This window comes from Labeo rohita, unplaced genomic scaffold, assembly GCF_022985175.1.
Source record: "Labeo rohita strain BAU-BD-2019 unplaced genomic scaffold, IGBB_LRoh.1.0 scaffold_479, whole genome shotgun sequence".
Classification (NCBI taxonomy): domain Eukaryota; kingdom Metazoa; phylum Chordata; class Actinopteri; order Cypriniformes; family Cyprinidae; genus Labeo; species Labeo rohita.
Genome location: NW_026129399.1, coordinates 13,595 through 25,562, shown reverse-complemented (window position 1 = coordinate 25,562; position 11,968 = coordinate 13,595). Strand labels below are relative to the sequence as shown.

The 11,968-nt window shown below is 35.0% G+C and overlaps 1 protein-coding gene across 3 annotated transcripts in view; it reads left to right on the top strand.

The window, feature by feature from the left end:
* The first annotated feature begins 4,157 nt into the window (after nt 1-4,157).
* LOC127160862 (C3a anaphylatoxin chemotactic receptor) overlaps nt 4,158-11,968 on the top strand; it is a 10,057-nt gene continuing 2,246 nt past the window's right edge. Inside the window, exons 1-2 of one of the 3 annotated variants that reach the window (XR_007826868.1) lie at nt 4,158-4,694; nt 5,541-7,143. Coding sequence is in view for 1 of the 3 variants with exons in the window: in XM_051103509.1 (XP_050959466.1) it covers nt 5,567-6,475 (909 nt within the window). In the remaining 2 variants the exon portion in view is untranslated. Of the gene's footprint in view, nt 4,695-5,540; nt 7,284-11,968 lie in introns of those variants that run through there. The other 2 variants (XM_051103509.1, XM_051103508.1) reach the window with 2 other exon arrangements.

The following is an 11,968-nucleotide window of genomic DNA, read 5'->3' as shown; positions in this document are numbered from 1 at the left end:
GCTGCACAACAGAATAGATCATGACGTGATCGAGGGTCTTGATCCTTTTTCCATTTTAAATTACATGCTATTTTTTAACCTTTCTATCAGCCAATGATAATTCTGAAAGAAAATGCCAAAAGCACAGAATTGTGGCCGAGAACGCATTTGATTGACAGATAAACCACAAGCTCTTATATCAGTGTTGTTGTTCTGGTTATTTTGTTTCAGTGTACAGTTTGTTAATTTTGCAAAGCATACCATTGAAGTACACATCATTCAGCCGAACTATGCCTTGTTCCATTCATGCAATAAACACATGACTAATTTCATGTGCAATGCAGACAAAATTACAATTTAAATACAGAAATGTATCATAATTTTTAAAAATAAAGCTTCATATTATGATAAGGCTACTTAAAAACAAGAATCAAAAAAGAATCGAAAACAACAGTAAGTAATCGATTCTTGGAATCAAATCTCATCGATTCCAGAACCAGGAATCGGAATCAGACTAGATTCCAAAATTTTCGAAATTGAACAGCCCTAGTGTTCGAGAGAGCGTTCGCAGAGGAACACCTGGCTCTCTTCTGGCAACATTCCCAATCCCAACACAAATCTCTTTCCCAGAGTGGATCGGGTCCCTCTCTGAGCCTGTCTTTGACACTTGAGGGTTAAATTAAACACTCATGGTACCAAATGTATATTTAAATTAAATAAGCTATGAAAATAAAATATTAACAGTGTGCTCTTCATAATTTTTTCACATTGTGAGATGATTAAAGGGGTCATCAGACACTTATTTTCCACAAGTTGATATGATTCTTTAGGGTCTTAATGAAAAATCTATAACATAGACTTTATAACATGAAAAGTCTATAACATAGCTTTGGTTAAAATTTCTCAATGGTAGTGTAAATAACACCTTTTTTACCTTGCCAAAATCTGGTCTGCAAAAATCATCCTGTTCTGGTCGAGGTTGCTTTAAATGTTAATGAGCTCTGCTTGCCCCGCCCCTCTCTTCTCTCTGTGAAGTGACGAGCCTGTTTACTTTAGTCACATTTAGCCGCATTTAGCCGCTAAACTTGCTAACTAGCACGTTATTAGGAAAGGCGATCGCAAAGATAAATTCATAAAAAAACCCTTATACTCACTTCTGCTGTAAATGAGGCTGGATCACGAATGATTTGCACGAACATAGTGGGATATATGTGGATCGGGAGGCGCATTCCATTCACAAACAAACGTAATCCTCATCATCTTCAGCGGCTCAGATGTCGGGAGTAAATGATGACTACTACATTCATTATTACATCCAGCAACACAACTTACAGCAACTAACTTACATCCCTGCTCCAACAATGGAGGTTGGACTGTTACAGCTGATTTAAGGCGGCACACCGACAGGCATCTAAGAATGGCTCGATTTGAAAAAGGGGATATTATTTTTACAGATTAATTAAAAAACACTGAATGGATTTTTATCATTATAGGGTAGATTTGTACATACACTGCCAAGACACATTAATGTTCAAACAACATGTAAAAGTGAACTTTGCATCCGATGGCCCCTTTAATGGAAGTTGATGTGCCAACCATTAGAAATTATAGATATGCTGTGCCATACATATATAGAAAGCTGAAGCTAAATATACACTAAATGTCAATAAATTAGTAAATTTATTGTGTATTTGTATCTCATTTTCATAGATCACTGTTTTATAGTGAACTAAAATGTGCTCTTGCTTTTGCTTTACAACACTGTTTGAATAGATTTCATACAAAGGTGAAAAAAACTATTTCAATGCATTTTTTAACTTAAAACATCAAAAAAAGAGAAAGAAAGAAAAAGAAAATGTTTGCTTTTTTTTTTCTTTTTTTTGTAAGACAAGTCGTTCAATGTACATTATTAAAAAAAATTGTGATTTTATTTCTAATTAGTTATTTACTTAGTTAGTTACTTAGTTACTTACTTATTTATTTAGTTAGTTAGTTAGTTAATTAGTTAGTGTATGTGTGGGTATGTGTGATTGTACAGACATACACATTTTTACATCCAAAAACATGAAGAATTAAGTTCATGATATAGTCCAAAAGAGTAAGAAAAACTAGAATGACATAGGGGTGTGCGATATTATGATTTTTGATCGTGGATAATAAAAATGTCTCTACGATCTGTGTTTTGAGAAATTTCGTAGTATCACGCTATTCTATCAGTTGCAGTTCTGGCGCCTCCGCCTCATTATACTGTACAACGCGGCATACATTCACATCAGGGGTCATCGGATGCAGTCTTCACTTTTTCATGTTGTTTGAACATTAATGTGTGTTGGCAGTGTATGTACAAATCTACCCTATAATGATAAAAATCCATGCAGTGTTTTTTAATTAATCTGTAAAAAGAATATCCCCTTTTTCAAATGGAGCTGTTCTCAGATGCCTGTCGGTGTGCCGTCACACTGACAGAGGCCGCTCCCACAATAGTTAATTGACATGAGCTCTTACCTTAGACCAGCTGTCACAGTCCAGTAACTTACCATGTTTTGATGCCAGAGCAGGGATGTAAGTTAGACAAGAATATCTCCGATTGAGTGATTGAGGTGTTGTGTTGCTGGATGTAATAATGAACATAGTGGTCGTCATTTACTCCCGACATCTGAGCCGCTGAAGATTCAGTAGATTACGTTTGTTTGTGAATGAAATGCGCCTCCCGATCTATATAAATGCATCTATGTTCGCATTAATCATTCGTGATCCAACTTAACTTACAGCAGAAGTGTGTAGAATCGTTTTTTTATAAATCTTCGCAATCACCTTTCCTTATAACGTGGTAGTTAGGAAGTTTAGCAGCTAAGCGCGGCTAAATGCGACTAATGTAAACAAGAGCGTCTTTCCACAGAGAGAAGAGAGGGGCGGGGCGAGCAGAGCTCATTTGCATTTAAAGGAACAACCCTTTAGAATGAGATGATTTTTGCCGAGCTCATTTTGACAAGGTAAAAAGGGTGTTGTTTTACAAAACCATTGAGAATTTTTAATCAAAGTATATTAGAGACTTTTCATTAAGACCCAAAAGAATCATATCAACTTGAAAATGGAAAATGGGCATCCGATGACCCCTTTAACGCAGCGGTAGACACTGCTTACTCACAGGACACTGCACTTATTCACAATCACAAAAGTACATTATTTGCTCTAAAGCTTTGCTGGTTAAACATTTCATTCGCGTGCTGTCCCAACATGCGCGTTTCCACTGCGCATACACCTGAAACGCGCGCATATTAAAATCCTGTCAAATAGCCTAATTACTCAACTCAACTCAAGTTATGTATTACGTCTAATTACGCTAATATTGTCAAAACACACAAGGTAACATATAAAAACAGTTTAGAGTAGCTTATGTCTAAAGTGAAAGTAAACTATTGAGAGAAAAAATGAATGCCTGCCTGTACATTAGATGTGCAGCTCTTAAAGGGGCAGTACTAAACATGCTGCTGCTTGTCGTCAGAAGGATAGTTCACCCAAAAATTATAATTCTGCCATTATTTACTCAGTTACATGTTGACCTGTATTTCTTTCTTTCCTGTGCTAAACACAAAATAAGATATTTTGAAGAATGTGGATAACCAACCAGTAGCTGGTCCCCATTGAATTTAATAATAGAAATGATCAAATAGACTACGTTCAACAGAAAAAAGAAACTCATTCAGGCTTAAAACAACCTGAGAGTGAGTAAATGATGGTATTAAAATAAAACACTATGCCAGAATTGACAGACAGATGACAGATTTTTTATTTTGGGGTGAACTATTATTTTAATTGTTATTAAAACAAAACACAAAGAGTAAAATCACTCACTGCTCTTGACTGAAGAAATTTAATACAGTTGCTTTAATAAGAATCAATGTACAATTGATGTATATAGTGTATAAGCATACAGTGTTTCATTTTTTATATTTGTTATTTCAATTTCTTGAATGCTACTGCTAAATACACCTACTATACCTGAAAAATAAAGCACTGTTTGTATTCCTTGTTTTTATTTTTTAATAACAAAGATAAAATAATGACAAACATTTTTATGATCTCCCACTTTGGCCTAAATATTTGCTATTCTTTTTTTTATTTAAAACTTTTTAACCTTGAAAGTCTTAGTTTTTAAAATAGGGAAAATAGTTTGACTGTAATGCTCAGACAATTTGCAAAATAGCAAAACCAACATCACAAAGAATCATGATAAAATGGTGAATCGTGATATTTCTGAAAAAAATCATGATATGATATTTTTGCCATATTGCCCACCCCTAGAATGACAGCAGTTTCAGTGAAGTACATTTTGAAATATCCGGTAGCAGTGTTCTGATGAAATATCAAGATACAAAATGAACATGCATTTTTGCTGGCTTCTAGCCATTTGTGTTTGCTTTTTACTTTTAGCCCCAACTGATGATAAAATCAATCAGCAAGAACTTCCTAGTGTGGCCGGAAAGATTTTGCTGTCATGCCCAAAAAGATTCTGAAGACATGCCCACCACCCCCTGTGAAACCAGTTAAATCTCTGATCTTTTAACTAACTGTGCTTATGATGCCACACTGTAGGCCATTATCAGTAATAACAACAAATCAGCCTATAGAGAAAATGTCAACAGGATTGAGAAGACAAGACAGACCAAGATCAAGACTTGACTTATACAGTGCATCAACAACTTAAAAAAAGGGTAAGAACTAATTATGTGTATTATTTATATTAACAGGTTTATAACTCTCAGAGTGTAGTAAATGTAAAACTGTGTAAGACACAATCAATGGACACATACAGTGTCTTGTGAATTGTAAAAATGATGGCAAAACATGTATTTCAATTACTTAACATAATGTAAACAATTTAAACTATTATTTATTTAAAATTTAATTAATATTTAAAAAAAAAATAATTTTTGATTATTGTCAAACATTTAGGGCAGCAACTGACCTTAAGGTTTTAAGTAGGTACTTAACTAGGTAGATTTAAAAAAAAAAAATAATAGCATTGACATCATCGATAAATTCTAATATAATATCTAATAAGGTTTTTTTGAAAATATATATAAAAAAAAAAAAAAAACAAATACAAATATACAGTCTTCAAAATATAACGGAAGCCCGTTTCCGCCACTGAATAAAAAATTTAAAAAGATAATTGCGATTTTTTTTTTCATCTCACAATTTTGCTTTTTTTCTCACAATTGAGAGTTTACATCTTGCATTTCTGACTTTTTTTCTCAGAACTGCGTGACATAGCCTCAAGGAGCAGTTATAAAGTCAGAATTGCCGGATATAAACTTGCAATTGTGAGTTATAATGTCCAACTCTGAGGGTCAGAATTGCAAGTTTATTCTCAGAATTGCAAGTTTATGTCTAACAATTCTGACTTAATAACCCGCAGTTGCATGTTACAAAGTTAGAACTCAAAGATAAATGTCACAATTCGATTTTTAAAAACACATCAGGATGATAAGCTGACGCTTTTGAAACAGATCCAAAATCAGCCCTCACTGTTTTCTCTCTCTTTCTTCTTTGTGTAGAAAACACCAGTTTTGAAGCTGAAAACATGACCGGAAGCACAGTGCAAAACAACACTATGCAGCAGAAGGGATTGACAAACTTGGCGATCTTTTCAGCTTGCATTTCACTTGCCACTATTGTTGTGGGTCTCATTGGAAATGGGATTGTCATATTTCTGACTGGCTGCAGAATGAAGATGACTGTCAGTGTCATGTGGTTTCTCAACTTGGCAGTTGCAGACTTCATCTACTTGTTATACTCATGCACAGAGCATTTCTCAGTTTTAGGCCAGTGGAAAAGTAAATCACTGGATAATTTCATCAAGATGTCATCGATGAATCTGTTTGCTAGTATTTTCTTTCTTGTAGTTATCAGTCTGGACCGATGCCTGTGCACATGGATGGTTGTTTGGGCACAAAACAAACGAACTTTACTTGGAGCCAGGATCATTTGTATAATTGTGTGGGTTTCATCCATCGGCTGCAGCATTCCTTACTACATAATGGTTCATAATAATTTATATCTGATCACATATGAATTTACAGTGGGCTTCCTCATGCCCTTTCTGATCATTGCATCTTCATATATAGCTATTGGAGTTCGAATCAAACACTTCAAAAGCAGAAAGCAGCTCAGGTCGTACCGGGTCATTATAACTGTAATCTTAGCTTTTTTCATATGTTGGTTTCCATACCATGTTTGGAGTTTTAATTCAGTAACTGCAGAAAAAAAGGACCAAGACGTGTTTAAAATTGTCAGTTTCTACCTGGTTGATCTAAACAGCTGTCTGAACCCCTTTCTCTATGTGTTCATGTGTGATGAGTATAAGAAGAAGCTTAAACGGTCTCTGCAGCTGGTGCTGGAGACGGCTTTTGCTGAAGATCATCTGGACTTTAGTGCACATGGAAGTGGACGAGCAGGACAAGAAAACCAAACCGAAGTGTTAGAAGTCTAGAAAACTGGTCCCTAGATAATAAACCTGGATCTAACCCAGTATGTTTATAGTCCTTATCTAGCAACTTGTAAAATTGCTTGTTGCATGACTGTGTGTAATTTGTGTTGAAAATTGAAAACCATTGAAAATCTCTTCAAGTAGGCTAATAAATATTATATGTTTGTGAAACCTTTCCAAATATCCAAATATCCAAAATATGCAAAAACTCATTCTGTTATGCTGATCTCTGTTTCAGCTTTTCTCTGAGTAAAACCACAGTGTATCAGAAATGTTGCCTGCATTCACTGGTAATTTCCTTAAGGATTTTTGCTCTCACAGTAGCAAATTCTTATTAAAGGGGTTTCCCTATGAAGGACCGGACAATCCTCAAATGCAAACTGTGTGTGTTTTGCCTTGAGAGCAACCATACATTTTGCTTACTTTTTATATATTTTTAATTTATTCTTCATTCATTTATTCATGTTTAATCATATAATCATTTATAATAATCATTATAGTCATTTATATATTCATTTTATTGATTCGTTAATTGATTAGTCATTCATATTATGTTGTAGTTGTTTTTTTATATATTTTTTCCATTGTTGTTTAGTCTTATGATTGTGTGGTTTCAAGGACTGTTGTCTTCATGAATAAGAGATATAAGGGAATGTTTATAGAAACTCAAGGTTTATGGGATGTTGCTGTGAATCAGTTTGGTATAACAATACTTGTTGGATTTGTGTTCTTCAGATGAAGTCTGAGCATTGAGACATACACAAATAAGACTATTCAATAAACTCTGCTTCTTTTTACCATCCTTACTTCACCTCCTGCTTCTGCTCTTCACTTTCACTGGCCTTTTCCTCAGTCAGCTTCTTGGCTGACAGAAAACTGTTAATAGTGTTTTGGGTATTTTTTGTGTATCAGACAAGACCTCCTGTTAACAGGGTTTGAGTATTAAACTACTCTGCTGTTGAGTTGTTCTGTTACCAGACAAACTGATATTTTCTGACGGTATCTGGCGTCCGGGGCAGGATCTTAATTGTCTAAGCATGGAGACAGTGATCTAACATTTTTGCGTTGTCGGCAGGATGGAATAACACGGAGCTGTTATCTCCGTAAGAGTGGAGTCGGTGTTGTTTCTCGCAGGACCAGACGGTGGAATGTCCCAGACCACTGGGCTTCTGACTCCGGACCACGAGTGAGGACGGGGACGACTCTCGCAGGCGTCTTCTCCTGGCTTAACTACTGCAATGCAGAGTGAGTGTGTTCTGTTTGGCTTTTCATGGAAATTCTGTACGTACTGTATGGGTAGCTAAGATACTGGGTCAGATGATATAATTTCTACAGTTATGGAGTGGTCAGATGTTAAGCTAGATAACTGACTTTAACATCAATTGGAAGAGCATTTTAGGATCAGTAAACAGAAGCAGTAACACATGATTAATAGTTGCTAAATATACAATCACAGTGCCGAAATGTGTTCTTATTTTAACGTAAGAACAACAGGAAAACTGAAGGGGTTAAACAGGGGTTTTTTTTTTAAATCCTGAAAATGTTTTAAAAGTTCTTAAAGATATTTGTCAGATTAAACAGACACTAAAGTATTTGCTGTGAAGGTAAAGAGAATCAGGTCAAAAAAAAAGGGACAAAGTTTGTGTTTGTGTTTGTTTTTGCGTGTGGAAAGCACATCACTAACAGTAGGGTAAATAACTTTGAAATGCTGAAATTTTATGGGTTTAGATGTGATTCAGACACAAATCTCACTGTTAAATTATTATTATGATAGCTGCAAAGATATAGCATGAGCAGAGAGTGCTAGCCTCAAAGCCGGTGTAAATCTTGATTTGCAGTCTAAAACCCTCCAAGAAAACCTGGAGTGATTATGTACATATTTATATGCTATATTTATATTTGTTAACAATTTGGGGGAACTTAAATCTTGCATGCCCGTATTCTTTATCATCTTGAAATACAACAGCTGAATGAGAAATTATCTTGTCTCAGACTCTGAGAAAGAGTGATTTCATCAGGTTATTTTTACAGAGTTCAATGACATGTGAAATAATGGTTTTTAGTAATTGATATTGCTAATGGGCATTAGTCAATGCTACTAGCTATTTTTGGGGTTTAACAATGTAACCGCTATTACACCAGTCTTTGCAAATATTTTTGAAGATTTTGATTCAACACCTTACTGGTGTCACATCTAGCTAGTGAGATGTTAGGACACATCTGATTTCTGGAACTATTCAAAAGCTGAGATTCTTTTGAGGATGTAACTTTAGCATTACATTACGTGACAAAACGTGACAAAAACCAACTCTCCAATGTACAAACTTGCCACGAAGTTAACATTACCTATTTAGAATTTCTGAAACTAAACAAACAAAGTACACTGTAAAAAACAATTTGTTTATATCTCCATATAAACAATAAAAAAGGTGAATTTGTGAAAAAAAGATGACATCATGTGCATGTGTATTATGTTTTTGAAGGGTGTTTCTTGATCGCCAACTACTGGCCTGGCATGCATAACAGTATTCATTAGTATAGTGCTTTTTTTGTTTCCATATTTTTGTTTAAATTTTACTTATCTTTTTGTGCAATTTTACTCATTTTGAATGGCTAATTTGTAAGTATCTCATTTGATTAATTCTAATTCATTGATTAATTCTTATGTTTTAAATTTAATTAATAATATTGCTTGTAATCTATACACAATTTTATTGAGTACATTTAATGTATCACTTTTTACAGTGTAAAAAGCAACAAAATAAATAAAAATAACAAATAATAAGATAATAAAATATGGTTTCTGGCATGAATATAAACTTGTAAAGATAATAGTTAACAATTTAAAAGGATAAAAAAGGGAAAAAAATACCAGTTGGTCATTATTACAAAATGTTAGCACAAAAACGTTTATGGAACATGTTATTTTCGAATTGTTAGTTGGGCATTCATCTAAAAATTTTAAATGTTACTGTATGTTTCAGAACATTGAAAACAGAGCTGTTAAGAAACAGAGTTGCGACATGCTTTGATCTCACCGCCACACAGTCACGTGGTTCATGGGGCTCTCAACAGTTCCAAATAACTCTGAGCTGTCAATCTCTTTGAATGAGTTTAAGTAGGACAGACAGCAGTTTCACTATATTTTTAGCAATTACTGCTAATTAATAACACATAATGTGCATTGATTGTGCATTGATAACTAATAGCTGATTATTTTATTCTGGGGAGTGATAAAGAGACAATATGTTCTCCTTGGCAGTCAAATGTGTTCAAAACGCTTAAGTGTAACCTTTAATCAATTAAATAATTGTACTATATTTTAGTTCAGTTCTAGTTAGTTGATATTTTTGTTTAGAGATTTTTGGAACTAAATAATAAGTGTGCTGCTCTGTCTTGCCTGTTGCCAGTTTTCAGTGTCCTCTTGAGCCTCACGCTAAATGCGTACGAGTTTTCAGCCCCTTATCATTATACTTTTCTTTCATGGTGTGAACGGGCCTTTACTTTGAATGCGCAAACTGAAATACATGACGTGGAAATGAGAATATGTAACACCACTGGATGCTGTGATGAACCGATCAGAATGTACAAAATCAAAATGTTGAATATGTTATGAAACCATATTTCAAAGTAACTGTACTAAGGAATGATACCAAGTCTACATCAGTGTTTCTAAACTGATGGGTCGCAAGACTGCAAAAACCATTTTGAGTGTGTTACAGAGTGTACAGTCAAAGAAACAACACTAAATACCACTGAGAACCACTGGTCTACACCACTAAACCGCCATACGTCTATGAGCCATTCTACAGAATTGGTCCAAAACTCCCGTCTCACAACCAAAAATGCCTGCATTTAAGTATTCAAATCATAGATGCTTACTAAGTTCCTTCTATTATCTATTGAAACCCAAAATAATATTTAAAATAGTAAGCTTTTTATATATATATATATATATATATATATATATATAGAACTTAATGGGAAGTTTGGATCATTTTACCGACTCGGACCTTTGAGTCTCATTCAGCAAAATGAACAAATCTTTTTTTTTTTTTTTTTTTTTTAGAGTCATTTGGTTCATTTTAGCAAAATATAATTAAAAAATGTTACGTGTTACTTCCCTAACACATCTACTGCTTACACAAACCTTGATCACACTACAAACAAGACAAAACTATAATGCTATAAAAAACAGAAAAGGTTAATTAATTGTTTGCCTGGGTCTTTAGTCTATGATTAGCTCACCTCACCTCATATCTGACAATTTTTCGGGTGTGAGTTGTTTGTTCATCACGTGACAGCCCCATAAGCTTAACCAATGCAGTGTGAGTCGGAAAAAGAATTGATTAGTTCATCTCTCAAGTCTTCAGGTTCAAATCGTTCGTTCATCACCTGACAGCCCCATAAGATGAACGATTTTGGACCAATTCTGTTCATATATGTGTAACACGGAATGAGAGGCGAGAGGCGAGCGGATCCACTTGCAAGCTTTTATTACATGGACGAGACAGATACATGGTCGTGCAGGCAGGGTCAAACAACAGTAAACAGGAATGTAGGAGGCGAAACGAGAGAATAGTCCAGGAAGACGAGCGATAGTCCGAAAAGGCAGGCGGCTAGACAGACGATAACAAGATAACCAGGCGAGAGATCAAAAACCAGGAACTAGGAACTTGGAACAGGAACTAGGAATACAACAACACAACGATTCAACAATCCGTGAAGTGCACTGGGGAGGACCGGGGTTTTTATGGAACGCCTGATTGGTCACGGGGGCTGACGCAATCAGAGCGGTGGAGGATGGGAGATGCAGTCCGAGATGCAAAGTAACAGTCAGAGTGTGTAGGTGAGGCGAGAGTGACATCTGGTGGTGAGTGGACAACGGGACACCGACCAGATTCGTGACAATATGCACTTCATATACAGTGCCCTCCACTAATATTGGCACCCTTGGTAAATATGCGCAAAGACAGCTATGAAAATAAATCTGCTTTGTTTATCTTTATGATCTTACATTCAAAAAATTCACAAAATGCAAACCTTTCATTGAAGTAAAACAATTAAAAGTGGGGGGAAACTTACATTATGAAATAAATGTTTTTCTCATATGCATGATGGGGCACAATTATTGGCACCCTTAGAAATTATAATGAGTAAAATATCTCTGAAGTTTATTCCCATTCATATTTGCATTTATTTAGCACACTGGAATGACTAGGAGTATGATATTGTCCAGCAATAACTTCCTGTTTCACAGGATTATAAATATCAGGAGCACAAAGGCCAAATTTCCTTAATCATCCATCACAAGGAATAAAACCAAATAATATAGTTCTGATGTGCAGAACAAGATTGTTGAGCTTCACAAAATAGAAAGTGGCTGTAAGAAAAGAGCTAAAGCATTGAAAATCCCGATTTCCATCATTAGGACAATAATTAAGAATTCCAATCAACTAAAGATGTTACAAATCTGCCTGGAAAAGGATGTGTGTC